This window comes from Protopterus annectens, chromosome 1.part1, assembly GCF_019279795.1.
Source record: "Protopterus annectens isolate FY-2018-M chromosome 1.part1, PAN1.0, whole genome shotgun sequence".
Classification (NCBI taxonomy): domain Eukaryota; kingdom Metazoa; phylum Chordata; order Ceratodontiformes; family Protopteridae; genus Protopterus; species Protopterus annectens.
The window spans coordinates 1,253,057,462-1,253,084,770 of NC_056726.1; the positions used below are offsets into that span (position 1 = coordinate 1,253,057,462).

The 27,309-nt window shown below is 42.8% G+C and overlaps 1 protein-coding gene across 5 annotated transcripts in view; it reads right to left on the bottom strand.

Annotated features, from left to right (window-relative positions):
• Nucleotides 1-27,309, bottom strand: part of LOC122809699 (zinc finger CCCH domain-containing protein 13-like) — a 1,891,555-nt gene that overhangs the window by 1,502,626 nt on the left and 361,620 nt on the right. For all 5 annotated transcript variants that reach the window (XM_044081418.1, XM_044081393.1, XM_044081403.1 and 2 more), the window contains exon 4: nt 22,439-22,525. In XM_044081418.1, the coding sequence (XP_043937353.1) occupies nt 22,439-22,525 (87 nt within the window). The remainder of the gene's footprint in view (nt 1-22,438; nt 22,526-27,309) is intronic.

Here is a 27,309-nt window from a genome sequence, read left to right on the forward strand (position 1 = left end):
GCACAGTGGTACTAACTGGTCAACAAAGGACAAATAAAAATAAATGTCAAATGCAAAAATATACACAAAGTACCTAAAAAATAAAACAAAAGCTTGACCACTTCCAATATTAGCAAGCAAGATCTTAAGTCAGAAGGTAAAGATTTAAAAGGAGTTCAAGGATGAGAGCAGAAATATATGGTGATATAAGATCCAACAATCAGCTGTAGTCTCCATAGTTGGATTGGATGGATGAAACAGGATCAATCTATGGATTTAATATTGAAACAAAAAAGCATGGATTTAGACAGACAGTCAGAGATGCCCCCCCCCCCTCACTAACACACGCAGAATCAAAGACAACAACTGTACTCCTTCTAGAAAGGCATACGTGAAAATAAAACCAGGAAAGGCAATGGGACATGCAGAGAGCGCATTATGAATTTTGGAACTTCTAAGAACTTGTTTAGCTTAGACAGAACTACAGCACATCTCCAGAGTCTAATGCGTCTTGGCAGCAGAACAGCTCTGGGTATAAGCTCATGGCCTCCTGCTTACTGGGTAACCCCCTTCTGTGGCTCCTTGCCAAAATATACCCTGCATTAAGAGTCCCATATCGGACATACTATGGAAATGCAATTTATAACCCTTGGATCTAAATGTCTACAACTCACTTTCTGTCGGGATGTCTAGACAATTTTGACAGAAGAGGACCAACTAACCCCTGAACATAGGGGTTGTTTGGGGGGGTGGTTAAGAACTGGGGTGCAACATCTGAGGTGGGCAGACAAATGTGGTTAAGTTACAACTGCTCCTTGCTGGTGGACTGTCCCTGCATGCCCTCGGACCTCCCTTTGTCTTCCAACTAACATTCCATATGTCCATAGGTGACTATAAGCTTATCTGTTCTGAAGGGTCATTTAAGCAGAGCAGATAAACAGAGGCCAAAATCAAATTCTGTACCTTCTTGTCTACGAGTTGAAGACATTTATCATTATGCCAAACCCACTCTGAATGTCCATCCTGTCCTTTTGCTACTTTCCTTTACCCTGCCTCCAAGTAGGACTGATTATTCTGTGGAGTAGTTATTGCTTTACTTGAGAAATGGAGAGTGGAAAAGCTGTTGAACTGACTGGGATTAGGTGGTGGTGCAGCTGATACTCCACAACATCTGGATGCATGCCTACCACCAACAGAGCAGTCTAGACATGGCCCAATATATCAGTCAAGGCTTCAACTGATACCTTTACAATCCACTAAGTTGCATGTGGGCTCTCTCTTTAGTAACCTCCACCTCTGTAAAATCTTAAAATGTATAAATCTAACTACTGTTTTGAGTATAAATATAAACAGAAAGGTCATTGTCATTGCAGTAATTGTTCAAAAGGGTGTCTACTTTAGCAAAGGTAGAGCTCAGGGACCCCCCCCCCCCCCAAAAAAAAGGCAACAATTTCCCAAGCCTCTATTGGCAATGTCTTCAGAGATAATCGCATCCAATCTGCACATGACTGCTCTGACGGTCACACACCTCCCCTCCTTTCTAGCTGCCTAACCAAGATTGTTTTAGGCTGGTTCAGGACTTGGTGACTCTTATCCAGAATCTGCAGCCATATCCAATTTAGTCATTTTTATTAGAAGTATCTTCCTTGAAGGGGAAGATGGAAGCCAGAAATAGACTGATTTTGAGGATGAGAAGGGACTAGATTATAGATCTGTGCTCCCCCACCCCATACTTTGATGCAAATAGGAGGTTTCCTTTTAGGTATGCTTTATCCTCAGTGAAAGTAAGTCATATGGCAATCCCAGTAGGCCCCTCCATTATGGAAATGTACATAAACTTGCTGGGATTAGACTATCCTCAACCACTGGCTGTAGCTCAGTGTTATAAAAGCCCTGTAAGATGACTTTGATGTACCATCCTTGGGGCTCCTAAGAGACCTGACTATTTCTGTAGGGTTCAGGATTCCTTTAAGTTTTAGTTAAAGAACTAATGAAGCTAAACTGGCTCCTGAGTATAACGGTGCAGTTTTAGACTATTTTAGGAAGAATGTTTATATCCTGGCAACCCTAACCTTCAAAGTCCGGAATCCTCCACTCTACAAAGACCAAAGTCTCCCTTACCCTTCTCTTAAAATGGAAGCACTTCTCTATTTTATTTACTTTGTGAGGGGTAGTGTCCACTGGACCCTGTAGCTGTGAATACACACATACCCAGTGGCTTGTTTACCAAAGGCCACAAGCATTCCCCTCTGCTCCAAAGGATTTTCATCTGAAGCTGGCACAAATAAAGCAGGTGTGTAAATCATGGTCAAGGCCTGAGAAATCAATGCACTCTACATGAAAATTCTTGAAAGGTCACTACCTGCTTCTAGCATATTTATTCAATTTATCTGGGATACACGTACCAGTATTCAATAACATGACAACATACCTATGTACCACAAAAGCAATAAATCACCCAGTAAAGAACGTAAAAAATCCCAAGTAAGGTACTTAACTCCCCCATATGGAAAGCTACTACACTAAAAATGCACTGGACTAGCTTGTTAATCAGAGAGCAACATAAAGAAAGAAAGCAACATAAAAAGAAAAAAAAGTTGTGTAAAATCTTACCATAACTATAGATGTCCTTCTCTTCCATGTTGCAGTATTCTACATATGGGTTTACTTCTCGTCTCGCATACGTCCGAATAGTATACAAAAGTTTTCATTCCCTCTAAGGTGTGTGGGACATCTGACATGGCTAAGGGTAACGTGGACCATAAAAGTGACGTCTGCACGCACCAGCCCTCAGAACTGAAAGCCCTAGTCGAGCCAGTCCTAATAAGAGCAATGCCAGTCCTATGCCCCCTAGAAAGGGAAATGTGGCCTAACAGGAGGGGAAGAAGGGTGGGAAAAGAATACTGCAACATGGAAGAGAAGGACATCAATGGCTATGGTAAGATTTACACAACTTCTCTGTCACTCTACTCCAATGCTGCAGTATTCTACATATGGTGAGTGCCAAAGCTCACTGTAATTGGGGGGGGGGGGGCTACAGGCAGACTCCAGGAATCTGTGAAGGATAGTCCTGGCGAACCCTGCCCTAAATCTTGAAATGTGGTCTAATTTGTAGTGTTTGGTGAAAGTGTGAACTGAAGACCAAGTGGCTGCCTCGAGAATAGTAGAGGTATCCAGGCCCTTAGAGAAGGCTCCTAAAGAGGCCATAGCTCTGGTGGAGTGTGCTTTAACTGCACCTTGCAGAGATTTACCATGGAGTAGGTAGGAGGTAATGGCCTTGGAGATCCAGGCAGATATGGTCTGTTTGGATACTGCCTTCCCCAGGGCTCTAGGGTGGAAGGATACGAAAAGCTGGTCAGCCTGTCTGATGGACTTGGTTTTATGCAGGCAAAACCTAAGTTGTCAGTGCACATCCAGGCAGTGAAGTACTCTCTCACTTGTCCCCCTGTGGGTTGGGGAAGAAGGCAGGTACATGTATGGCCTGGGTAAGGGACAGGCCATTCACCACCTTGGGCATGAAGGAGGGGTTAGCTCTAAGAGTAACCCTGTCCTTCTGAAAGGCTAGAAAAGGAGGAATAGCCATATGGGCTTGTAGCTCTGATGCTCTTTTGGCTGAGGTCAAGGCCACTAACCGTACAGTTTTCCATGTGCAACGTTTTAGAGAAGCTTTGTCTGCTGGCTCAAAGCGAGGGAGTGTAAAATTTTCAAGAACATAGTTAAAATCCCAAGGAGGAGATGGTTTCCTGAGGGGTCGGAGGTGAAGTACCCCCTTAAGGAAGAGCTTAGAAGGAAGTCTGAATGCTAGTGAGGGATCCAGAGGAAGGCACACTGAAATTGCAGACAAATGAGCTTTGATGGAAGACTATATGCCAGGCCAGTCTGCAGTAGCTCACACAGGTAAGAAAGAACTACAAGGGGCTCGCTGGAAAGCGGGTCCAGCTGTCTTTTGACACACCATAAAGTGATTTTTTTTTCTTCTTTGAAAGGTAGGATTTTCTTGTATTTGGTTTCCTGGCCTTCTGCAGGACATTGAACACATCCTCGCTGTAAAGGTGTCTCTAAAGGGAATCAGAATCCTATCATCCACAGTGTGTTTTGCAGAAGCTGCAACTGTGGGTGAATTTGGGATCCCTTGTGTTGTGTGAGGACGACCACTCTGCGGGGTAACTTGTGGTGATTGTCCTTGGAAAACTGTGGAAATACGGGGAAACCAGTATTGTCTGGGCCATTAGGGAGTCATCAACAAGACTGTTGGTGTGTCCTGCTGGATTTTCAGCAGGACCTTCTGAATAAGCGGGAAGGGGGGGGGATGCATATACATATTTCCCCTTCTAGGAGATTGAGAAGGCATCTGTTGCCAGTGCCTGCAGGTCTGGGATCCTGGTGCAAAAGCCAGGAATCTACCTGTTGATGGAAGAGGTAAACAGGTCTATTTGAGGTGTACCCCACCTAAGGACCAGATCCAAGAAGACATCTCTGTGAAGCATCCATTTGTGGTTATTGATGGTTCTGCTCAGGTAGTCTGCCTGGGAGTTGTGGAGACGGAATGTAGACCACCTTCAGGGTAATTCCCTGTGAGGTAGCTAGCTCCCATAGCAGAAAGGCTAGTCTGCAGAGTAGGTATGACGTGGTCCCTCCCTGTTTGTTGAGACACCACAGCACAGTGGTGTTGTCTGTATAAATCTTTACTGGGCCTTGCTGGAGGAAGGAGGAAAGATCCTCATCTCTCGAACACGGATGTATTCTAGGTTGTGAGGCGTTGGCCACAAGGCCTGCACCCTTTAATGGCCCAGAGTTGCTCCCTAGCCCAAGTCTTAGGCACTATGTTCATGACCTGTGTGGGTAGAGGTGGTTGGAGGAGAAGACCTGGATTGCGGTTCACTCGTGCTAACCACCACTGTATTTCCTTTTCAGGCAAGGGAGAAGGGGAGGCCTATACTCCAGAGGATGGGAGTGCTGTGTCCAGACTGACCAAAGACACCATTCTAACTTTCTCATATGCAGTCTTGCTAAAGGAGGCATGAGGATGGTGGCTGCCATATAGCTCAATAGTCTGCGGAACTGCCTTGCTGTCAAATCTGTAGATTGGAGGACCAGAAGTAAATGTTCTGTCAATGTTTCCAATGTTTGGGGTGGAAGGTATGCTTCCATGACGTCTGAACATGCTCTGCAACAGACAATGTCTTGGGTTGGCTGGAGATGTGATTTTGGGAGGTTTAACTAAAATCCCAGGGACTGTAGAAAATACACTACAATGTGGATGTGGAGCTAGAGGGTCTCCCTGCTGCCTGCATGGATCAACAGGTCATCCAAGTAAGGGAATAGCTGTATTCCCTTTGTCCTGCAATAAGCAGTCCCTGGGGACAAGCATTTTGTGAAAACTTTGTGCGCGATGGAAAGCCTAAATGGCAAGGCAGAGAACTGAAAATGAGAAGAGCCCACCAAGAACTTCAAGTATTTCCTGAAAGTTGGTTTTATGGGGATGTGGAGATAAGTATCCTTTATATCTAATGGGGCCATACACCCTTGTGGAAGCAGGAGAGGAATGAGGACTGGTAGAGTCAATATCCTGAAGATAGGGACCTTTAGGAAAAGGGTGAGATGGGAGAGGTCTAGTATAGGTCTCCAGGGTCAGCCTTTCCTGGGGACCAGGAAGATCCTGGAGTAGAAGCCTCTTACTTTTGCAACTGTGGGGACGGTTTCGATGGTGCCCTAAGCCAGCAGTGTTTGCAACACCGGTTGCATGAGGTGCAACTGCTGTGTAGGTGGCTGTGGGGTGCCCTTTCGTTTTGGAGGGGAGAGCCAAGACATGAAATAACCGTTCTGAAGGACCCAACTTGTCTGAAGTGATGTGGGTCCACACAGGGAGGCAGTGAGAAAGGCAGGATGCCAAAGGTAAGGACGGAGGAGGAGGAAGCAAGGATGGCAGGTAGTCAGATGCTACCTGCTCTGTCTTGCAAGGGTGGTCTCTGGCTAGAGGAGGGAGATGCTCTAGCTGGAGGAGGTGGTTTCCTAGGCCTTGAAAGAGCAGCAGGACGAGAGTGCTTCCTTATAAACTGACTTTTAGCCGGATAGTTTCTTTGAAACTTTGGTATGGGGGACTTAAGCAGATGCTTATCAGTGTCAGGCACCTTATCAAGCCTGTCAGGTCTGCGTAGAGCAGGTGGTTGGGAATCTGGATTAAATGATGCTGAGGAAAAGGCATCCAGAAATGTAGGAAGGATAAGTGGGACAGCAGAAGGACTTGAGGAATCCATCAGAATGTGGTCATAGTACATTTTTTGGACTTCAGTCATTTCAAAGGATTCCCACTTGAAATGGTCTTTCAGCTTGTAAATGGTTTCCCCAAAGTTCAAGTCCTCAGCTTGGGAGTCGGGATCAACTGATTCTTCCTCTGGGGAGCCATATGTCACAAGGGGGGGGGGGTCGGGGAGGTGCAAGATCAAGATTCCTCAAAGAAGGAATCAGAAAAGTCTTCCTCCTCTCCTGGTAGGGTCTGAGGTCTAGGGCTCAGTAGCGGTGGAGATGTAGGTTAGCACTCACAGCAGAGGTAGGACGCAAAGCCATGAAAGCATTAAACGGGCTTTGGCTGAAAGCCTAACAATCAGGCATGCTTTCAGAAGAGAGAGATGTGCTTTCTTTTGTTTTTCTTTTTAAGGGGGCTAGCAGGCATCTGAAGGGACCTAGAGTCTGGAGACTGCAAAGGACCGAAGGGATCAGACGGGCCTTCTTAAAACAGTGCCCCCCCCCCCCCATGTCAGAGACAGACGTCGGTAAAGCATCAACGGACATGCTCTCACCGTGGGACTGTGTGGCATCTGTGGAGGTACCCGCTATATCCATTGCGGAAAATGCAGATCCTTCTATCAGGCCAACGTCAGCCACAGGCTGAGAATCAGGCAGCAGAGGAAGAGTTAAGCTGTAAGGTCTTGGCCTTCTTTTTTGGCAGTTCTGAAGGAAAGGAGAAGCCCTCCATCCCTAATGTAATCTGCTCAAGGCACTGATTTTACAAGCAGAGATATAAAGCATGCAGGCGGCTACGTAGGGTCTTGGGTACAAATGCCTAACAAATGGAGCAGGCCTTGTAGTCATGCGAATGTCCCAAGCAGAAAAGGCACAGATCATGGGTGTCCTTGTGGGGACTGCTGCCGCACTTACACTTGCCCTTTCTAGATGACATGAACAGGCATTACAAGTAAAAAGGAAGGACTGAAAGGGTCCCCAATAGGGTACTTATCTTATTTTCTTTAAATCCGACATCAGCCATAGCAGGAACACCTGGCATATGACTGACAACTGAGGAGGTCAGAGGGCTGGTGAGTGCAGTTGTCACTTTTATGGCCCACGGTACCCTCAGCCACATCAGACATCCCACACATCTCAGAGGGACTGAATACTTTTGTATACTGGCCAGATGTATGCGAGACAAGAGAAGTAAACCCATATGTAGAATACTGCAACACTGGAATAGAAGAACATCTACGAATGCATGGATGTACTAAGAAAAGTGCAGTCTAAACAGGGGGGCAGCAGACACCATCTGACCAGACTTCCAAGTCAGACATCCATTTATGTCCACAACAGTCAGCCATGTAAAGAAAATCTGCACTTTTAAATCAAGAACCTTTCTACACCAGGGTCTTCAAAGATGGCTGCACACTGATTAAGTTGATTAGACCTCTCATAGTATGAGAGCAGAGCATTTGGAAAACAGCTAGTAAAAGTCACTCGGTAAAATTCAGGTAATGGCTAGCCACTACACTGCCCAGATGTCAGCAAAAAAAGAAATATTCAGAAAGAGAAAATCAGGTGGAAGAGAAGAAAAAAAACAAGTGCAGAACAACCTTGAAGCTGTTCAGCAAAGAGCAGTTCCAGTTTCAGCGCCAGTACAGGAGATTGCTTCCATTCATTTACAGGAAAAATATAGCAAATGTCTTCAGATGTGTTTAAAATAAGAGATACAGACAGTCAAATACCAAAATGCTTTAAGAAGGTATTCAGATGAGCTGATAAAACTGCAAACACCAGTGGCTGAAATAAAGGAAAAACTTGCTGAATATGAAGCTTCTTTAAGGAGAACTGTTTCTAAAAAATTCAAGAACTAGGAAAAAGACCAAAGAAGACCTGAGACCTCATATTTTCTGCTGTACCAAAGAAACTGCACAGAACAGACTGCACTTATTTTATGAAATTACAAAGAAAACAGATACTCTACAGCAAAATTTGTTACTTGAAAAAGAACACCATGTCTATGCTCCAAATCTGGCCACAAGAAAGAAGCAAATACCTTGTAATAAAAATGCAGTCATATCAACAGAAGGAGCTGTCTTGGAAAACTGTAGCAAAAGGGCTAAAGTATCAACTGGGAACACCAGACTGTGAAAAATGATTACTCACCACATAACCGGCGGGAGAGAGGCAACTTTTCCCAGCAATCCTGGAATGTTGAGAAAAAGGTGAAAGATTTAAGTTGCAACATCCTGCTGTTTTCAGAATACTTTCTTCAGAAAGAGCAATATCTTTTTGGATGTACAACAGGCAAAGGTGTAAATAAAATGTATTTAGCAAAAAAGTGATCCAGAATGTTGAAGAGGATCAATGCTTCTCATTCCTCTGACAACAGCACAGCCCACAGACAGAACTTGCCAGTAAAACCTTTTCCAGTGTTCCAAAGGAAAATGGACTGAGCAATAGAAAAAAGCTCAGAAGCCGACAAAAAAAAAAAAAAAAACACAACTACTTGAGACTGAATTAGAGACCGATACTGTGTGGTTGAAATGAAAGCAAGCATTAATTTGAAAGTAGGACAAATGGATGAAAGTACAGTTTTGTACCTACCATAAATGTAGATGTTCGAGTGCTCATACAGCTGCAGTCATTACAGATGGGTTATCCTGCAGTCAGGCAGATCCTCGGTCGGCCGAATTCCAAGGTCTAGGTCCGGCGTCGGTTGTCGTCGCTTCTTCCCTGACGTCAGTGCGGCAGGGGTATAAAAGAGGCAGCAGACACCATTTTCTTCAGTTTTTCTTGCCCCAGATGTCAGGTGCCCCCAGAAGGAAGGCAAAACATAATGTTATGAAAACATGCAATATAGATAAATCAAAAAACAGTAGTTGCAAGCAAATACACCATAAAAGAATACCCCAAACAGGTTGTATGATAAAGGTGTTTGTCATAAGGCCTGTCCTAAGAGGGGACGGAGGGGGGGTAACCTGGACTGCAGCTGTATGAGCACTCGAACATCTACATTTATGGTAGGTACAAAACTGTGCTATGTTCATCGTGCATACAGCTGCAGTCATTACAGATGGGAAGAATCCCAAAGCTAAGTAAGGGTGGTAGGCACTAAGTGGAACGAAGAGGAGCGAGGATGCCCTGCAAGACTGCTGTGGCAAAGCCTGCTCTAGATTTTGAGTATAGTGGAAGGTGGTAGTGCTTGGAGAAAGTGTGCAATGAACTCCAAGTAGCTGCTTCCAGAAAGTCCTTGGTAGGGACCCCCCTGAGGAAAGCTGCAGAGGTAGCTGTGGCCCTGGTGGAGTGGGATCTGATGTATGCAGGCACAGATTTTCCATGAAATGAAAAACAAAAGCATATGCAGCGGGCTATCCATGTTGATATTGTCTGTTTGGAAATAGCCTTTCCTTGAGCACCTGTAGCATAGGACACAGAGTTGCTCAGATTTCCTGAATGGCTTTCTGTCCAAATAATAACGAAGTTGTCTGTGAATGTCCAAGGAATATAGTAGTCTCTCTCCTTTGTTCTGTGGATTTGGATAAAAGGAAGGTAAGTGGATAGTCTGATTCAAAGCTACACTGGATACTACCTTTGGCATGAAGGTAGGGTTGGTTCATAAGGAAACTCTGTCCTGATGGAAAATGATGAATGGTTGCACAGCCATGAGGGCCTGTAGTTTCGAAACCCTGCGTGATAGCCAGAAGGAAAGCTGTTTTCCATGACAAGTATTGTAGCTCTGTTGAAGAAGCGGGCTCAAAGGGGGGCAGGGTCAGCTTTTCCAATACGAAGTTGAGGTCCCAAGCTGGAACTGGTGGTTTCCTTGGGGGCTTTATATTTTTTGCCCCTCTGAGGATCTGCCTTAAGAGAGGATGTGAGAATAAAGGAGGGTCTGTGTTGTAATGTGCAGAAATGGCTGAAGTGTGGATCTTGATGGAGCAGAAGGAAAGGCCACTGTTTAACATCTCAGCTAGGTACTGTAAAATTTGAGGTATATTTATTACCCAAGGATTCTGGCCCCTTTCTTGATTCCAGGAACAAAATAGTTTCCATTTGGCGGAGTAGGCTTTTCTAGTAGAAGGTCTTCTGGCCTCCAAGATGACATCCCGCACCTCCTTGGAGAGGAGAGTCTGTTGGGAAATTAAGGTATTCTCCATGCAGCTAGACTTAGGGTTTTGAGCTGGCTGTGAAGGGTTTTGTAGTTGTGCTGGGACAACAGAAGAGGGACTAGAGGTAGGATCCATGGTGGGGAGTGTGTCAGGCTCTTTAGGAGCAGATACCAGTGTTGTCTTGGCCAGTCTGGAGCAATGAGAATCATTTGTGGCCTCTCTGCTCTGGCTTTTAATAGAACTTTGGTCAGCAGAGGAAGAGGAGGGAAGGCACAGACTGTCAATGTTGTCCAATTGAAAGAGAGTACGTCCACTTTCCAGGCCTGTGGAGGACAGGTCCTTGAGCAAAATTTTTTCAACTGGTAATTTCTGTGGGTAGCAAATAGATCTATGTCTGGCTGTCCCCATGCCTGAGTTATCTTTTAGAAAACTTGAGGATGCAACTTCCATTCATGTGGATCTGTCATATTTCTGCTTAGGTTGTCTGCCAGTGTGTTTTCTTTCCCCGGCAGGAATTGTGCCTGTAGTTGAATTTGCAAGTCCAGTGCTGTGTTCCATCGGGTCATTTCTTGCCTGCACAGGGGGTATGAATGAGTCCCCCCCCCCCCCCGTTTGTTTATGTACCACATGACTGTGGTGTTGTCTGTCCATATCAATAACTGGCCTGGATGCAGTAGGTCTTTGAAGATCATAAGAGCATTGTGCACGGCTAGCATCTCCTTTTGGTTGATGTGTAGGTGCTTTTCTTTTTGGGACCATTTTCCCTGAATGCACTGAACTGCCATGTGTGCTCCCCAAGAGTAGTCTGAGGCGTCTGTTGTGATGATTTGAGTTGCTTGAGGTACACAGAAAGGGAGACCTGTGTTTCTTTGGCATGCTTGAGCCCACCACAAAAATTCCTTTTGAAGGCATGGAATGAGTGGTATAATTGTTTCCAAGCTGTGGCTGTGTTAACATAAGTTTTTTTAGGTACCATTGTAGTGTCCTCATATGCAGCTTTGCACATGGGATTAGTAGGATGCAAGATGCCATGAATCCCAGAGCCTGCAGGACTTTCCTTGCAGTTAGCCTGGTGAAAGTTGCCATTTTACTGAATGCTGCAATAGAATGTCCTTGCTGTCCGCTTGCATCAGGCAGTCGTCCAGATATGGGTAGATTTGTATTCCTTGTAGTCTGCAGAAGGCAATTACTGATGCCAGGCATTTCTTAAACACTCCGGGCGCAGTAGATAAGTCAAAGGGCAATGCAGAGAATTGGTAATGGGTTGAACCTGCAAGAAATCTGAGGTATCTTCTGCAATCTTGTCTGATAGGGACATGCAAGTATGCCTCCTTGAGGTCCAATGTTACCAGCCAAGACCCCTTGCCCAGCATGGGAAGAAGCTGCTGTAATGTGAGCATCTTGAATTTTGGCACCTGTAGATGTGATTAGGATGGATAGGTCTAAGATAGGACTCCAATCTTTGTCTTTCCTTGGTACCAGGAATAGTCTGGAATAAAAACCTTGACCTTGTTCTTTTGTAGGTACCTCTTGAATCGCTTTCATGTCCATGAGAGCGGAAATTTGTTTTTGTGCCTCTGCCCTTGGATTTTGTGGCAGGTTTGGCATGCCTCTCATTTTTGGAAGGGTGTGAAAGTGGAACCTGTAGCCTCTGTCTATAATGTCCAGAATCCATTTGTCTTTTGTAACAATATGCCAATTTTTTGAAAATAATGCCAGTTTTCCGCCCAAAGGTGCTGCCATTAAAGCTTTGCTTGGCAGGAATAGGGGGGGGGGGGGGGGAGTCATTGTGTCTGTTTTCTAAATGACTGTGATCTATCTTCTCCACCTCTAGGGGTTGGTGCTTGCCATTGTCTTGCTCTATAAGATCCTTGAGGTTGTCCTCTACCCCTTGGGTGTCTAACTGCCCCTTTGAGGTCTGTCCGTGGCTGGAAAGGACCAACTTTTTGAAGGCCAGTTTCTGCTGAAGCGTGGAGGTTGTACCTGCAGGAAATCTTTCACTGTTTGCATTTTCGCTTTTTCCTCCATTTTCTTCAGTACTTCCTCAGCTTTAACACCAAACAATACATCTTTTTGAAGTGGTGCATCTAATAACTTTGCTTTGACATGATCTGGTAAGATTTGCTCTTTGAGCCAAGCATGTCTACGTATAACAGACCCCGTGACAGCAGCTCTACATGAGGCCTCTAAAGCATCAAAATCACACTGCAAGGTATGTTTACCCACTTGCTCTGCACCATGCAACTAATCCTGCAACTCTTTCAAATCTGGTTGTTCTGTTTGTGTCATTTTGCTTTTCAACTGAGATAACAAAAACTGTTAGTACTTTAACATATGGAATTGTAATGCCCTCATGGTTCAAGTGGCAGATGTATACACCTTTTTCCCCCCACCTTTCTAATGCTCTGGAATCTCTCTCTGAAGGTAAAGGATTTTTAGCAGTAGAAGCCTTTATTCCCTTGGGACCCTGTGAAATAGTTTCTGGGTCAGCAGTATGGCTTTTATAAAGGAACTGGTGGGAATCAGGAACCCGGTAATACCTGTCTGGTTTAACAAGGGCTGGAGGTAAAGAATCTGGATTAAGGCTGGCTTCTGTGTACACATCATCCAAAATATCTAAAACAGGAGGGATAGCCAGGGGCCTATGCTGGGGGAGCAGTAGAAATTCCCTGAGCCTTTTCTTGGAATCTGAGTAATCTTGGCCTTCCCAGTGAAAGTGTTCCCTCAATGTATGCAGGGTTTCCCCAAAAGAGTAGTCCTCACGGGGGGAGACCGAGGGAATAGACTCCTCAGCATCAGAGTCTTCGAAAAAGGAATAGGCGTAATCCTGGTCCTCAGAGTGTTCTGAGGTAATAGAAGCCTGGTCTGAGGAAGGGTAGTCTTCCTCCAATCTGGGTCTTTTGTCAGAGGGGGGTTGAGAGCCCCTGATGAGAGTAATCAAATCCTCAGCCATTTTAAGCATTTGCTTTTTAGGCATGGGGCCTTGACAGGAGGTCTGAGGGCCCTGTTTTTTAGCTTTCATGGCGGCTTTAGATTTGGTGAAGGATTAAATAGAGAAGGTGGAAGGCCTGAAGACGCCTTCAGAAATGGCAGGCCTGACTAAATTTTGAGTTTCCCCGCCAAGAGTGGCATCGGTATCTGCAGTAGGAATGGAGACAGAGGAGCCTGCGACCTCGGGTACTGAAGTCACCGGTAATGTAGTTTCATCGGTATTCAGGGGCTACGTAGGCGCCTCGCTGAGAACCGGAGAACCAGTATTCGGCCTAAGAGTGGTCTCAGTACTTGGTGCGGACCTCGGATGTCGGTCCTTATCTTTGCGTCTTTTGCTCAAAACTGGTGTCTGTGTATCCGACAAGATATAATTAAATTTTTTGCCAAAATAATGAAGGCGAACTCCGCCCGGCACTTAGTGCGCTTGTTGAACCTAGCACAAAAACGGCAGGCCGAGACGTCGTGGTCTGGGCCTAAGCAAGGTATACAGAAAGAGTGGAAATCCTTATGCGGTATTTGCTTCCCACAAGAAATGCAATTATTAACTTTGTCTGACATCGGTCTGAGGCAAGAAAAGTTTCCCCAACGGGGTACTTCGCTTTAAAGAAGACTTCGGCTGAAATACTTTAGTAAATCTGAGGAGCTGGCCGACTGGCACTTGCGAACTGCTTCTGCTTCGGGCACCGCGCGGCAAGAAAGACTGAAGAAAATGGCGTTGGCTGCCTCTTTTATACCCCTGCCGCACTGACGTCAGGGAAGAAGCGACGACAACTGACGCCGGACCTAGACTTTGGAATTCGGCCGACCGAGGACCCGCCTGACGGCAGGATAACCCATCTGTAATGACTGCAGCTGTATGCACGATGAACATCTGTAAATTATTCCCATAACATGCAGTTTGGGCATTAAAAGCTGTGCTGCTGAAATAAGTGTGTGAGGGACAGAGACTAGAAAGCTTGCAGACTGTGTCAAACTGGAGGACTTAAGTGTAACTCCTCACTGATGTTAATGTTTGGAAGAATAATGAAGGAAATGAAAGTAAAAACTCCATTACTCTGCTGAATAAATTAAATTAAAGTTATGTACTTACTATAAAAACACACTGGTGCTAACTGGTTCGGTCCCTCCTTAATGGGTGGATCTTTAGATCCAACTTCGAATCAGACTTCAGCCCCTCTATACTTTAAGATCCACAGCTCAGACACCACTCCTTACCCTCCTATCCTCAATATCTCAGATCTAGTTTGCCCACAGACAGAAAAAAAACTGGTAGATATGGAAAAAAAACCTGAACACACAAAACTCTTCGGGGGGGGGGGGCTGCTCAGGGGCTAAAAGAGTACAGGTCATTCCTCAGGGAGCATATCATAGTGTTGTACTAGAAATCAAAAATATTTTCCATAAATGGAAGGGGGAAGGATGACACAAAGCTGTGGAATGATGGAAGCAGACAAAGATCTACTGTCATAAGTGCATAACTTTCATATTTGATGTCTCTTCTAGCCATTTCTCAATGGATCAGACATAGCACTCAGCTACTTAGGCTCTTAAGATGTCTCACTGAAATAAGTACTGGAGGACAGCTGAGCCAAAAGCTATCCTATTCCTGAACAGAAATCCAGTTTATATCAATGGAGGCCTTAGAAAAGAAAGCAGAGAAAGCTGATACAGATCTAGATGAATGAGCTTTAATTGGCCTGAGCATGTCAAGACTTTTTCTTTATAAAAATGAAAGATGTAGTCAGATAACCACCAAGCTAAAGATACTTTTGAAACTCAATGGCCCACTTTAGAAAAGGAGACAAACATCTGAACTATCTTGATGAAGCCTTTGGCGTAATGGAGGCAGAAATGGAGTTGGCGATGCAAGTGAAGCATACATTCTCCTTTAATGGAAAAGTATGGAAAGAAAACCCTTATGGCGATGCATTAGTTCAGTGAAGCCTCAGTAGCTACCTTAAGGACAAAAGATGGACTTGGTTCACAGGGACATCCTACCATTATGGAAGATATGAGTTAGCTTGCAGAACAAAGCTTGCAGCTCCGATACTCTCCGGGCTGAGGTGAATACCACCAGAAAAGGGTTTTTCCAAGTCAAGAACTATTTTCCACCTTGGCCGAAGGTTCAAAGGGTGGCTGGCGCAAGGCATAAAGCAAAAGGTCATATCCCAAGACTCCTTTGGGATGCTCAGATAGAAAATCTTTTCCGCTTACTCTTGTAAATTTTTATGATAGCCAGTCTTTGGAAAGATACAAAAAAAAAATGGACTACAGAGCTAGAAAACCAGGACCCACTAACCATCATATGTAGTGGAGAAACCAAACAGTAAATCTGAGGTCCTGAAAGTCCGGGTGAGGGATTCCAGACAGGTGGGAGAAGGTCTGGATAGGGATTCCAGCACCCAGGGAGGGTGTACCTAAAGAGAACAGAGAAAGGGAAACCACACCGAGGATTTCATCGGTATATGCATCATCAAAAAGTGACTGGAAGATGATATCCCAGACACACACTTACTGCTTCTCAACACAAGGGGTAGGAACGTGCTCCCCTCCATACATTTGGTGATGTACCCAAGTAGTGATATGTAGTTCCCGTATGAATAGAAATTAACTCCCACTCGAGAGGCAGGGCATACTGTTGGGTCTGCAATGCTTGGAAATCACCTCTGGACCACTGATATGAAGACTGGTCGCTGAAGGGTACCACATGCCTTGTACCATCTTTTCAGCTTTTCCATGTAATGCTCCCCAAGCATAAAAGCATTTCTGGTCAATGTAGCTTTCGGAGGGATATAAACTGATGATAGATATCTTGGGAGACTGAATTGGCCATCTCATATGCATCCTGCATAATGCTGGTCAATTGAAGTCAAAATCTCATGGGTTAGTACCTGATGGACCACTGTACTAAAACTGTCCATTGTAGAAGTCTCGCATATCTGGATAGAGGAACAAGGGTGATGGAGGCCACCATCGGTCCCAATACCTGGAGAAACAATGTGGCTGCTGGTGGCATTCCACAGGATAAAACCTTTAGTGCCTTGTTTCGCAGGGTAGACTATCTGCTGTCTGGCAGCCTTGCAATCGGGATTGGGGTACCCGGATGGACACCTATAAATTCCAATGCCTGTTCTGGGAGAAATTGATCTGTTCAGACATACACTGATAACCAAACGGAAGCAAAGAGGAGACAGATAATCCCTGGCCCAAACGAGAAGAAACCTGGTAGAATTGGTGACGAGTACATCATCTAGATAAGGGAACATTCTGAACTCTTGCAGTAGGACATGAGCTGCAACTACTACTATACATTTGATGAACACCCAATGGGCTACGGTGAGACAAAGGGGCAGGGCTCTGAACTGGAAGTGGCCGTCTCTTACCCAAAAGTACAGAAATCTTCTGGATCATCTGTTAATCATAACGTGGTAGTACACATCCTGAAGATATATCAAACACATCTACTCATTCTTCCTTAACTGAGGGAGGATGGACTGTACTCTGACCACGTGGAACTTTGTGTTTGACATACAGACTGAGATGGTGGAAGTATTTTTATTTTATTTATTTTACATTTGTTAACCAGGCTAGTCCAACTGGATATATTTCCATTTTCAGCAGAGGCCGGGGGAGAAAAGCTCCACAGTAACATTTAAATGTTTATAATGTATAATTCTGAGAGAGAAAAAAAAATGAAAATGTAAGAAACAGTACACGAGAGAACAGTAGTTCCAAAGTCAATACTATCTAGGAAGATATATTCAAAGAGAAATATTTACACCAATATAAAGAAATGCATTTGTTAGAAATAATTATATAATATTGTATAAAATTGTATAAAATTAGCCTGAGGTCCCTGTTCTTTTTTAGCACCAAAAAGAACCTTGAATAAGTTCCAGGTCTGTCTCCTGGAAGACTTGCGTGTCTGCAGGTTTTTTTTTTATTATTATTATTTTCTATAGCAGCTGCTTTTCTTTGAGTGTGGGGAATGTTGGGAAGTTTCTTTGGAGGTTGAGAGTAAAGAAATAAAGGGGATGGAATAGCCTGTGGTTATAATCTTCCGCACTAAATCTTCAGAGCACGGCAATTGGGCAACTATTCTGGAGCACTGATAAGGCCTCTCTGAGAAAGTACCCCGAAGCCTTATTTTTGCAAACCTTCTCTGCCAACGTGGCAACACCCACAGTTAGAATTTTCCATCTCTGCTGGGGGGAGGGGGCCTAAAACCAGAAGTGTCTGGAGAGAACCCTTCAGACTTCGAGAGCCATAGGCTTCTTACCCCTTCTGGTTCCTAGAGGACAACCTCTGGGTTGTAGTGAAACATATCCCTACAGCAGAAAGTGGTTTCCCATCTTGCTCACTCCTAGAGAGCGTGTCTTTGACCTTTTTGTCCAAAAAGAGTTGAACTGTCATGAGGTGCATTCACAAATGACATCTTGAAAGGCTCAGCATAGTCACAAGCATTTCCAAACATGTCTCCTTATGGTAATACCTGTACCTGCAACTCTTGAAGTGCCAGCAGTCACACTTGAGATCAGATGCACTAAGGCACTGGAAAGAGACTAAAGTGGCCAGCTCCAAGTCCAGTTTTTTCTTATCCTCCACCGAGCTCTTTGGTCAAATCTCACTCAAATCTTGTCAGATGTGCCACATAATTCAGCACCCTTGAAGCAAAGGTAACTGAAGCATAAACTTGCTTCTCAAAACATTCCAAGTCCTAAAGTCTATTAAGGGGACAGTAAGAAGAGCTCAATCTTCCGCCAACTCCTTTCTGGTGGCTCCCACTATCATCATGGAATCCATCACCAGGCATTTATTCAAATGTGTGCAATCTTTCAGATCAACAAGAAACATAATTTACTCCGTATCTAACTCCTCCATTGCCTGCCAAGAGTTTAAAATCTACCACCACATCCAGGGGAGTAACAACCCAAGTAACAAGCTTTTCCAGACCCAAAGGCCTCAAGAAACACTGGTGGATGAACAGCTTCAAATTCTCTCCTGGTCTATCTTGTATTGCCCTCTGAGGCTAGAGGGAAATACTGAAAAGGGTTTTCTGGCTAAGCATGAAATGGTCTGTAGACCAACTGCCTAGTACTTGCCTATAAACCTACACTTTTATTTTTTTTTTTGGGGCTTCAGTAGACAAGTCAATCGATTATTTCCACAAGTTTAAAAAAACACCTACTCAACCTGGCATGTTACAAATGCTTCTAGGACACCAGTATTAAGTAGAAACCAACACACACTTCATTCTCAACAAATTATCTCACATGGCATAAATGCTACCTATTATCACTCAACTAGCCCCTTTCTTCCACTACTTTACCATCTCTCTTAACTCTCTACTCTTTTTCTTCCATCCCTGATTCACCCTTTACTCTCCCTTCATTCTGTATCACCACAATTTACCCTGCAACACCCTTTCCTATACCATCATGTTTTATCACCACTGTGAATATTAAACAAAGTAAAAGCTAATGTAAATTTGTTTGCGTCTTTCGGCTTTTCCCGGTTAGGGGCTGCCACAGCGGAACTCCGGTCCGCTAATGACTGGTAGTGGATTTTTACGTACTGGGTTACCAGCCCTGATGCACAACCTTCAACGAAGGCACGCCCCATTCACGTATGCCTACACACAGAAGACGCTCTAGCTGAGAATCGAATGGGATATCTTGCTATGAGGCAACAACGCTACCGCATCACCACCACCGCAGTTCTAAAAGCTAATGTAAATACAGGAACTAAATGTGTTTTCTGCAAACTAAAGCCATTGTTTCAGCCTACCTGAATGCATATCTTATGTGTTTAAAAAAATAAAACTTTTCTCTTGATCTGTTCATTGCATCCTTGGGTAAACCTGAAAAGGGTCAGCTATATCAGTGCCGTACCCCAATTAATAAATCAATAAATAGAGAAAAAAAATGCCTTAGATTTGGATTTGGCAAGGAGAAACCAACAGCAAACGACTCGCTATCGAGGTACAACAGTTTAAGCACACAGATCCTAGGCTCCTGGCCAAACAGTTAAATGCATTAACACTGGTGAGTTGTACTAGCTCAGTTTTCAAGGTGCTTCTATCCATTATTGCAAACCACCACAAAAAAAAAAAAAACTTGCACAGTCCACACCAGAAATAAGCTTATAACGGGAAGAAAAGGCCATAATACAAAGGCATTATTCATACACAGTCTCCTTCAGCAGAGGCATAAAAACTTAAAGAAAAGCAGAACAGGTCGTCCTTCCTAACCAAGGCTTTCATGCAGGAACACATGCAGTAGGTCACAGGTAGTGACAGAGCTGCAAACATGACAGAAAAAAAGCATCTTCAGAATTATCCAGCCAAGGAAGGAAAAAGCATAGTAAATCATATCAGTAAAATAAAGAATGCTTTTGGAATCTGCCAAAGACTGAAGTTCACAGTGAGAGTCCTAATGTTAAGGGACCAATTCTACCATACTCAGTGGCTGGAAAGCTGGAGAGAGAAAATTACTCACCTTCTTCCTTCCCACTACCTTTTCTTTTCTCTTGGTAAATAAATTTTTTAAACTCCCAACTCATTTCTTTTCATCATTTACATCACTCATTTATATGAAGCCTTTTAGTGGGAACACACTGGAGTATATTTTAAAAAGATTCTGATGCCCCACCACCACACAAACATTATAAAGAAATGAAGATAGGCAAGGAAGGTGTGAGCATAATATATATGTGTCTCTCTCTCTCTCTATTATATATATATATATATATATATATATATATATATATATATATATATATATATATACATACATACATACATATACACACACACACACACACACACACGTGTAGATATATAGAAAGATAGATATATATACACACACACACACATGTATGTGTATATATATATACAGCTGGATATAGATATACACAAACACTGGATATAAAAAGTTTACACATCCCTGTTAAAATGCCAGTTTTTTGTGATATAAAAAAAAATAAGACCACAATAAATCATTTCAAAACTTTTCCCACTTTTAATGTGACCTACAACCTGTACAATTCAATTGAAAAACAAATCTGTTAGAGAAAAAAAACAAAAATAAATAAATGTACAATAAGCTGGTTGCATAAGTGTACACACCCTTAAACTAATACTTAGTTGAAACACCTTTTGATTTAATTACAGCATTTAGTCTTCTTGGGTAGGAGTCTACCAGCATGGGGCATCCCAAAACTTGAATTTTCTTCTGGTGAAGCCATTCTTTTGTTGATTTGGATGTATGCTTCGGGTCACTGTTGTGTTGTAATGTGAAATTCCTCTTAATCTTCAGCTTTCTAGCAGACGCCTGAAGGTTTTGGGCCAAAAGTGACTGGTATTTGGAACTCTCCATAATTCCCTCCACCTTGACTAAAGCCCCAGTTCCAGCTGGAGAAAAGCAACCCCAAAGCATGATACTGTTCACCACCATGTTTCACCGTGGGGATGGTGTTCTGCTGGTGATGCAAAGTGTTTTTGCGCCAATCATACCTTTGAAATTGTGACCAAAAAGTTCAACCTTGGTCTCAACAGACCAGAACACATTTTCCCACATGCATTTGGGAGACATGATGCATTGTTTTGCAAATTTTAGCCAGGCCTGGATGTTTTTCTGTACAAGAAAAGGCTTCCATCTTGTAACCCTACCCCATGCACCAGCCATATGGAGAATACGGGAGATTATCACATGTAGTACACAACCAGTACTTGCCAGAAATTCCTGCAGCTCCTTCAGTGTTGCTGTAGGTCTCTTGGCAGCCTATCTGACCAGTTTTCATCTTGTCGTTTCATCAATTTTGGAAGGACGTCCTGCACTTTGCAACGTCACTGTCTCATATTTTCTCCACTTTTTGATGACTGTCTTCGCTGCGTTCCATGGTATATCCAATGCTGAGGAAATTTTTTGTACCCTTATCCAGACTGATACTCAACAATGAGCTTCCTTTGATGCTTTGTAAGTTCTCTGCGAACCAGGGCTTTTGCTGTAGCAGGCAACTGAGTAAATGTCAGAAAAATCCTACTAGGACAGCTGACATTTATTTGGGGTTAATCAGAGTCTAACTGACAAGCAGGTGTGCACCCAAGAAAACTGAATGCTGTAGTTAAAGCAAAAGGTGCTTCAAAGTATTAGTTTAAGGGAGTGTACACTTATGCAACAAGCTTATTGTACGTTTTTTATTTTTTATATTTTTTTCCCCTAACAGATTTTTCAATTGAATTGTACAGGTCACATTAAAGGTGGGAAAAGCTTTGAAATGATTTATTGTGGTCTAATTTTTTATATCACAAAATCTGCCATTTTAACAGAGGTGTGTACACTTTTTATACTGTGTGTGTGTGTGTATGTATGTGTATATATATATATATATATATATATATATATATAGATATATATAGATATATATATATAGATATATATATAGATATATATATATAAATAACATATTTTATATAAAAATATATACATACAGGTTAATAATCAAAGTCTATATAGATCAAGACAAATGAAAATAAAAAAAGAACGGACAAGATCAGTTAAAAACCTAGTTTGTCTATAATGCAGAAAAACATGAAAACAGAAGCGTTAAATACCTTTCCAGCTGTTTCAAAATTAAGTGTAGATCGGTATGTGCTAAGACAGACATGAAGGAAAACCACCACAGTAATGCCAAGAGCTGTAAGATGTTTTAAATGACTGCCAGACTGCCATTTTTGAGGAATCCTAGTGCTACATTAGTGGTAGTCCCCACAATAAGGTTTTCCGCAAAAGCTTTCGAAAACAATTTGATATCCAACAGCTATTACAGCTCTTAACATGATTTCAGCAAGACAGCATTGTACTTGAAAGGCTCCAGCAAGTCTTTAATGCATGAAAAACTCACAAAGGCAAACCTAGATCAAGTAGATGGTCTAAATTTGAGTATACAGACCGCTGCTAATATGCAATGGGATAAGTGTGATATTTTACATTCCAAAAAGTTACATTTGTTGTAGTACAGACAATGAATGAAAAAGTGGCAACCAGAAGATGAATTTATGACATTATGGCTAAAGGACTACTTTTCAACATTTTTAGTCAACTAAGAAAATCAAACAGACCGCATACCTGCTATGATGTCTTTGGTCTTTGCCTTCTTTCTCTTCCTGATGCTTTCTTTCAGCTTCCTTCTGCTTCTCTATGCGCTTTCGAAGTCTTGTTAAAACAAGTACATTTTTACAATTTGTAAATTTAATTTTTTTTTTTTATAAGAGTCAGAAAAAATATCCAACAGCTACTGTAAATGACAGGTCACATGCCAGACAATGTACTGAACTCAATGTACAGTGGACATAAGTGTACACACCCCTGTTAAAAAGCCAGGTTTTTGTGATATAAAAAAATGAGACCACAATAAATCATTTCAAAACTTTTCCCATTTTTAATGTGACCTATAACCTGTACAATTCAATTGAAAAACAAATCTGTTAGGGGAAAAAAAATGTACAATAAGCTGGTTGCATTAAGTGTGCACAACCTTAAACTAATACTTGCAAAAGGTGCTTCAACAATTACTCCAATCAATTACACCATTCAATCTTGAGTACACAATCTGCCATCAATTAGAGAGATTCTGATTAACCCCAAATAAAGTTCAGCTATCCTAGTCGGATTTTCCTGACATTTACTCAGTTGCCTGCTACAGCAAAAAGCATCAAAGGGATCTCATTGTTGAAAGATATCAGTCAGGAGAAGGGTACAAAAACAATTTCCTCAGCATTGGATATACCATGGAACACATGAAGGCAGTCATCAAAAAGTGGAGAAAATATGGGACAACAGTGATGTTGCAAAGAACTGGACGTCCCTCCAACATTGATGAAAAAAGACAAGACAAAAACTGGTCAGGAAGGCTGCCAAGAGACCTGCGGGAATTTATGGCAAGTACTGGTTGTGTATTACATGTGACAACAATCTCTTGTATTCGCCACATGGCTGGCCTATGGGGTATGATTGCAAGACAGAAGCCCTCTGTTACACAGAAAAACAACCAGGCCTGGCTAAAATTTGCAAAACAATACATCAAGTCTCTCAAAAGCATGTGGGAAAGTGTGTTATGTTCGGATGAGTCCAAGGTTGAATTTTTTGGCCGCAATTCCAAAAGGTACGTTTGACACAAAAACACTTTGCATCACCAAAAGAACACCATCCTCATGCCATGGTGGTGGCAGTTTCATGCTTTGGGGTTGCTTTTCTTCAGCTGGAACTGGGGCTTTAGTCAAGGTCGAGGTAACTGTGAACAGTTACAAATGCCAGTCACTTTTGGCCCAAAACCTTCAGGCATCTGCTAGAAAGCTGAAGATGAAGAGGAATTTTACCTTTCAACATGACAATACCAAGCATACATCCAAACCAACAAAAGAATGGCTTCACCAGAAGAAAATTAAAAGTTTTGGAATGGCCCAGCCAGAGCCCAGACCTTAATCCAAAGGAAAATCTGTGGGCTGACCTGAACAGGGCTGTGCACACGAGATGCCCTTGCAATATGACAGATTTGGAGCACTTTTGCAAGGAAGAGTTGGCAAATATTGCAAAGTCAAGATGTGCCACACTGATAGACTCCTACCCAACAACACAATGATACAATTTCAATCAAAAGGTGCTTCAACCAAATATTAGTTTAAGGGTGTGCACACTTATGCAACCAGATTATTGCATGTTTTTTATTTTTAATATCCCCCCCCCCCCCCCACACACACACACACACACAGATTTCTTTGTTTTTCAATTAAATTGTACAGGTTATAGGTCACATTAAGGGTGGGAAAAGTTTTGAAATTATTTATTGTGGTGTCATTTTTTATATTACAAAAACCTGGCATTTTAGCAGGGGGTGTGTACACTTTTTATATCCACTCTAGGGTCTCTTCCCTCAAAACAGACAAGCAGCATTCAATTCTCCCTCTTCCTTACTCTGTTCACATTAACACACTTAACTGTGTCACTAGACTCTCACAAGCCACCTTTAATACTGGCATTAATCATGTTCGTTCTTGTACGGTACATTTTGATTTATACTGTTGACTGATAACAAGCTTGTATGGCTATCTAGAAAATTGCAGAAAGAACAGCTCAATTAAAAAGTATAGGGCATACAAAATCCAAAAAAAGGTGATAAGATGTTTTGAATAGGCTGCATCTTCAATGAAATAAGACAACCATACAAACCTGGGAAAGCACAGCATTATAATGCTTAACATAAGAGTAGATTTTCAAGGTCAGGTCACTTTTGGGTTTACTTACCTTTAGTTGTTTTTTACTCTTTTGTAACCATTACTCCAAATGAGTGTTTAAAGTTGGCCTTTTGCCTTGGGAGACATCTAAGCAGGTGCAAGTCACACTCAATGTGTGTACTTGTGGAAGGCAAATCCATTTTTTTCAGCTAAATATGTATACAAACAGCTGCAAAGCATAACACTTTCAACACTAACCATGTAGTGTTCTACAGGGGATGTCGAGAAGCAAGCTTTATTGTTATAGTGACCTTTCCTCAAAAAAGTACAATTATGTAGGCAACCAAAATATTCAGCTAAATCAGTGCTTGTTCATTACTTCCAGGACTACATCCATTCTGGCCAGCCCTCCACAGCTCAGGTACCTTCCCCTACAAAGTACACATGCATCTGCAGGCATACAAGAGCAGCGTACATCTACAACATCTTCAAAGCTTTCTTTCCCCAGAGTATGAGCAGGCCCACTGTCTTCAGTACTAAGTTTGATACCTAAAGGACAACGTGAATGCAAACCATGACGGGTCCCTCTCAGTATCTAGGTCATGGGAGCATGACAGGGCAGGGGTGGTGGTCAGATCACTGCCTGAGACGGTGCCTATCCAGAGTCAGAATTCTATCCTAGCCCAAGGAAAGGCCGGGAGAACAGGAAAAACTTGCAAAAAGGAATGTAAGCAGTCCCATCCTAGCCAGAGTTGAAAGGAGGGAAGATCCAGGATTAGGATTGGTGGATAGGAACTAGATACCAACAGTGATCTATTTGAACATCTACTTTTACAATAAAATATCTACACAATTGCAACCAAGTTCATTAAATCACTGATGCAGTATTTATTACCTCCTGGACAACTCTCAGAAATTAGAAATACTGAGTAGTCGAAGTTAATTACACAGCACTGCAAAGGATGCCTTGTAGGACAGACTAGGCAAATCCTGTTCTAGCCATGGAGAGGTGTGCCCGACCTGTGTTTGGTGAGGGTGTGGACAAAGCATCAGGTGCTGCCTAAAGGTCAAGACTTTGTTTTCACTCCTTACATTAAAGCATCCTGGTGGCAGTTATCCAAGTAGAGTGATGTTTCACTTTTCCAAGGAGGCTGCAGCCTTTTTGCTGGAGGAGCAGAAATAACTAAGAGATGGTTTGTTCGGTCACTGGATGCTGCTTCATTTTTCTCAGCAAAGGAGACAAACATTTGTTCAATTTTCCTAAAGTCTTTAGCTCTAGCCACGTAAAGGAGCTATTTGCATACATCAATAATGTCCAGATTTCATTTTCCACTGTTCTGAGTATTGGAAAAACAAGTTTGCAGCTGGATGGTCTGGTTGAGGCATAAAGGAGGAGTTAGTTGTGAGGCTTGCCCTGTCCCAGTGGAAAATTAGAAAAAGTACAGTTTTGTACCTACCATAAATGTAGATGTCCGATAGGAATGCATCTGCAGTCCTTACAAATGGGTTGTCCTGTCGTCGGTCGGCCGGATTCCAAAGTCTGGGTCTGGCCTCGGCTGGTGTCGCACTTCACCAGACGTCATAGCTGCAGTTATTCGGGTATAAAGGCATCAGCCGACACCATTTTCCTCAGTGTTTCTTGCCCCAGATGCCAGGTGCCCTCTTGGAAGGCTAAATTTAGATAAATGCCAATGTTTCCAAATAGTAGAGAGCAAACACAAAAAATAAGCATGTATGTACATATATACAAACAAATACACCATAATAGATCCCCCCCAGCTAGCTATAAGTTGGGTAAATACCCTAGGAGTACCACAGAGGGGAAGGGGGGTAGGTAATCCTGACTGCAGATGCATTCCTATCGGACATCTACATTTATGGTAGGTACAAAACTGTACTATGTCCTTCAAGGATGCATCTGCAGTCCTTACAAATGGGTAGAATACCATAGCCAAACTAGGGGAGGAGGAAGAAGAAATTATGGTGTAGTTAGGATCCCTTGCAAAACAGCAGTGGCAAAACCTGCATGGGATCTAGAGTATAAAGGTAAATTATAATGCTTGGCAAATGTATGCACGGAGGTCCAAGTAGCAGCCTCTATAATGTCTTTGGTAGCCACTCCTCATAAGAAAGCTGTGGTAGTGGCTGTAGCCCTTGTAGAGTGAGGCCTGATGTTCTCTGGAGTTTTCTTTTCATGATAGGAGTAACAAAATCTAATGCAATTTCCTATCCACTTGGAGATTGTCTGTTTTGAAATTGCTTTTCCTTCCCTTCCTGTTGCACATGCTACCAGTAGCTGGTCAGTTGTTCTATTGCCCTTGGTCCTGTCCAGGTAGTAGTGTAACTGTCTATGTACATCCAAGGTATGCAAGTGTCTTTCTCCCCTGTTCTGTGGGTTGGGGAAGACTGTAGGTAGGTGGATAGCCTGATTTAAAGACACTCTGGATACCACCTTAGGCATAAATGTAGGATTTGTTCTCATGGACACTATCTTGATGGAAGATCAGGAAGGGTTGCACTGCCATTAATGCCTGTAGTTCAGATACCCTTCTTGCTGAAGTGATTGCCAGCAGGAAAGCAGTCTTCCATGATAAGTATTGTAAGTCTGCTGTTGCTGCTGGTTCGAAAGGAGGAAGTGTCAATTTTTCTAGCACAAAGTTCAAGTCCCATGCTGGCAATGGTGGTTTCCTAGGAGGTTTTACATTTTTAATTCCTCTCAGAAACTGCCTGAGCAGAGGATGTGAGAAGACAGGAGGATCCACTCTG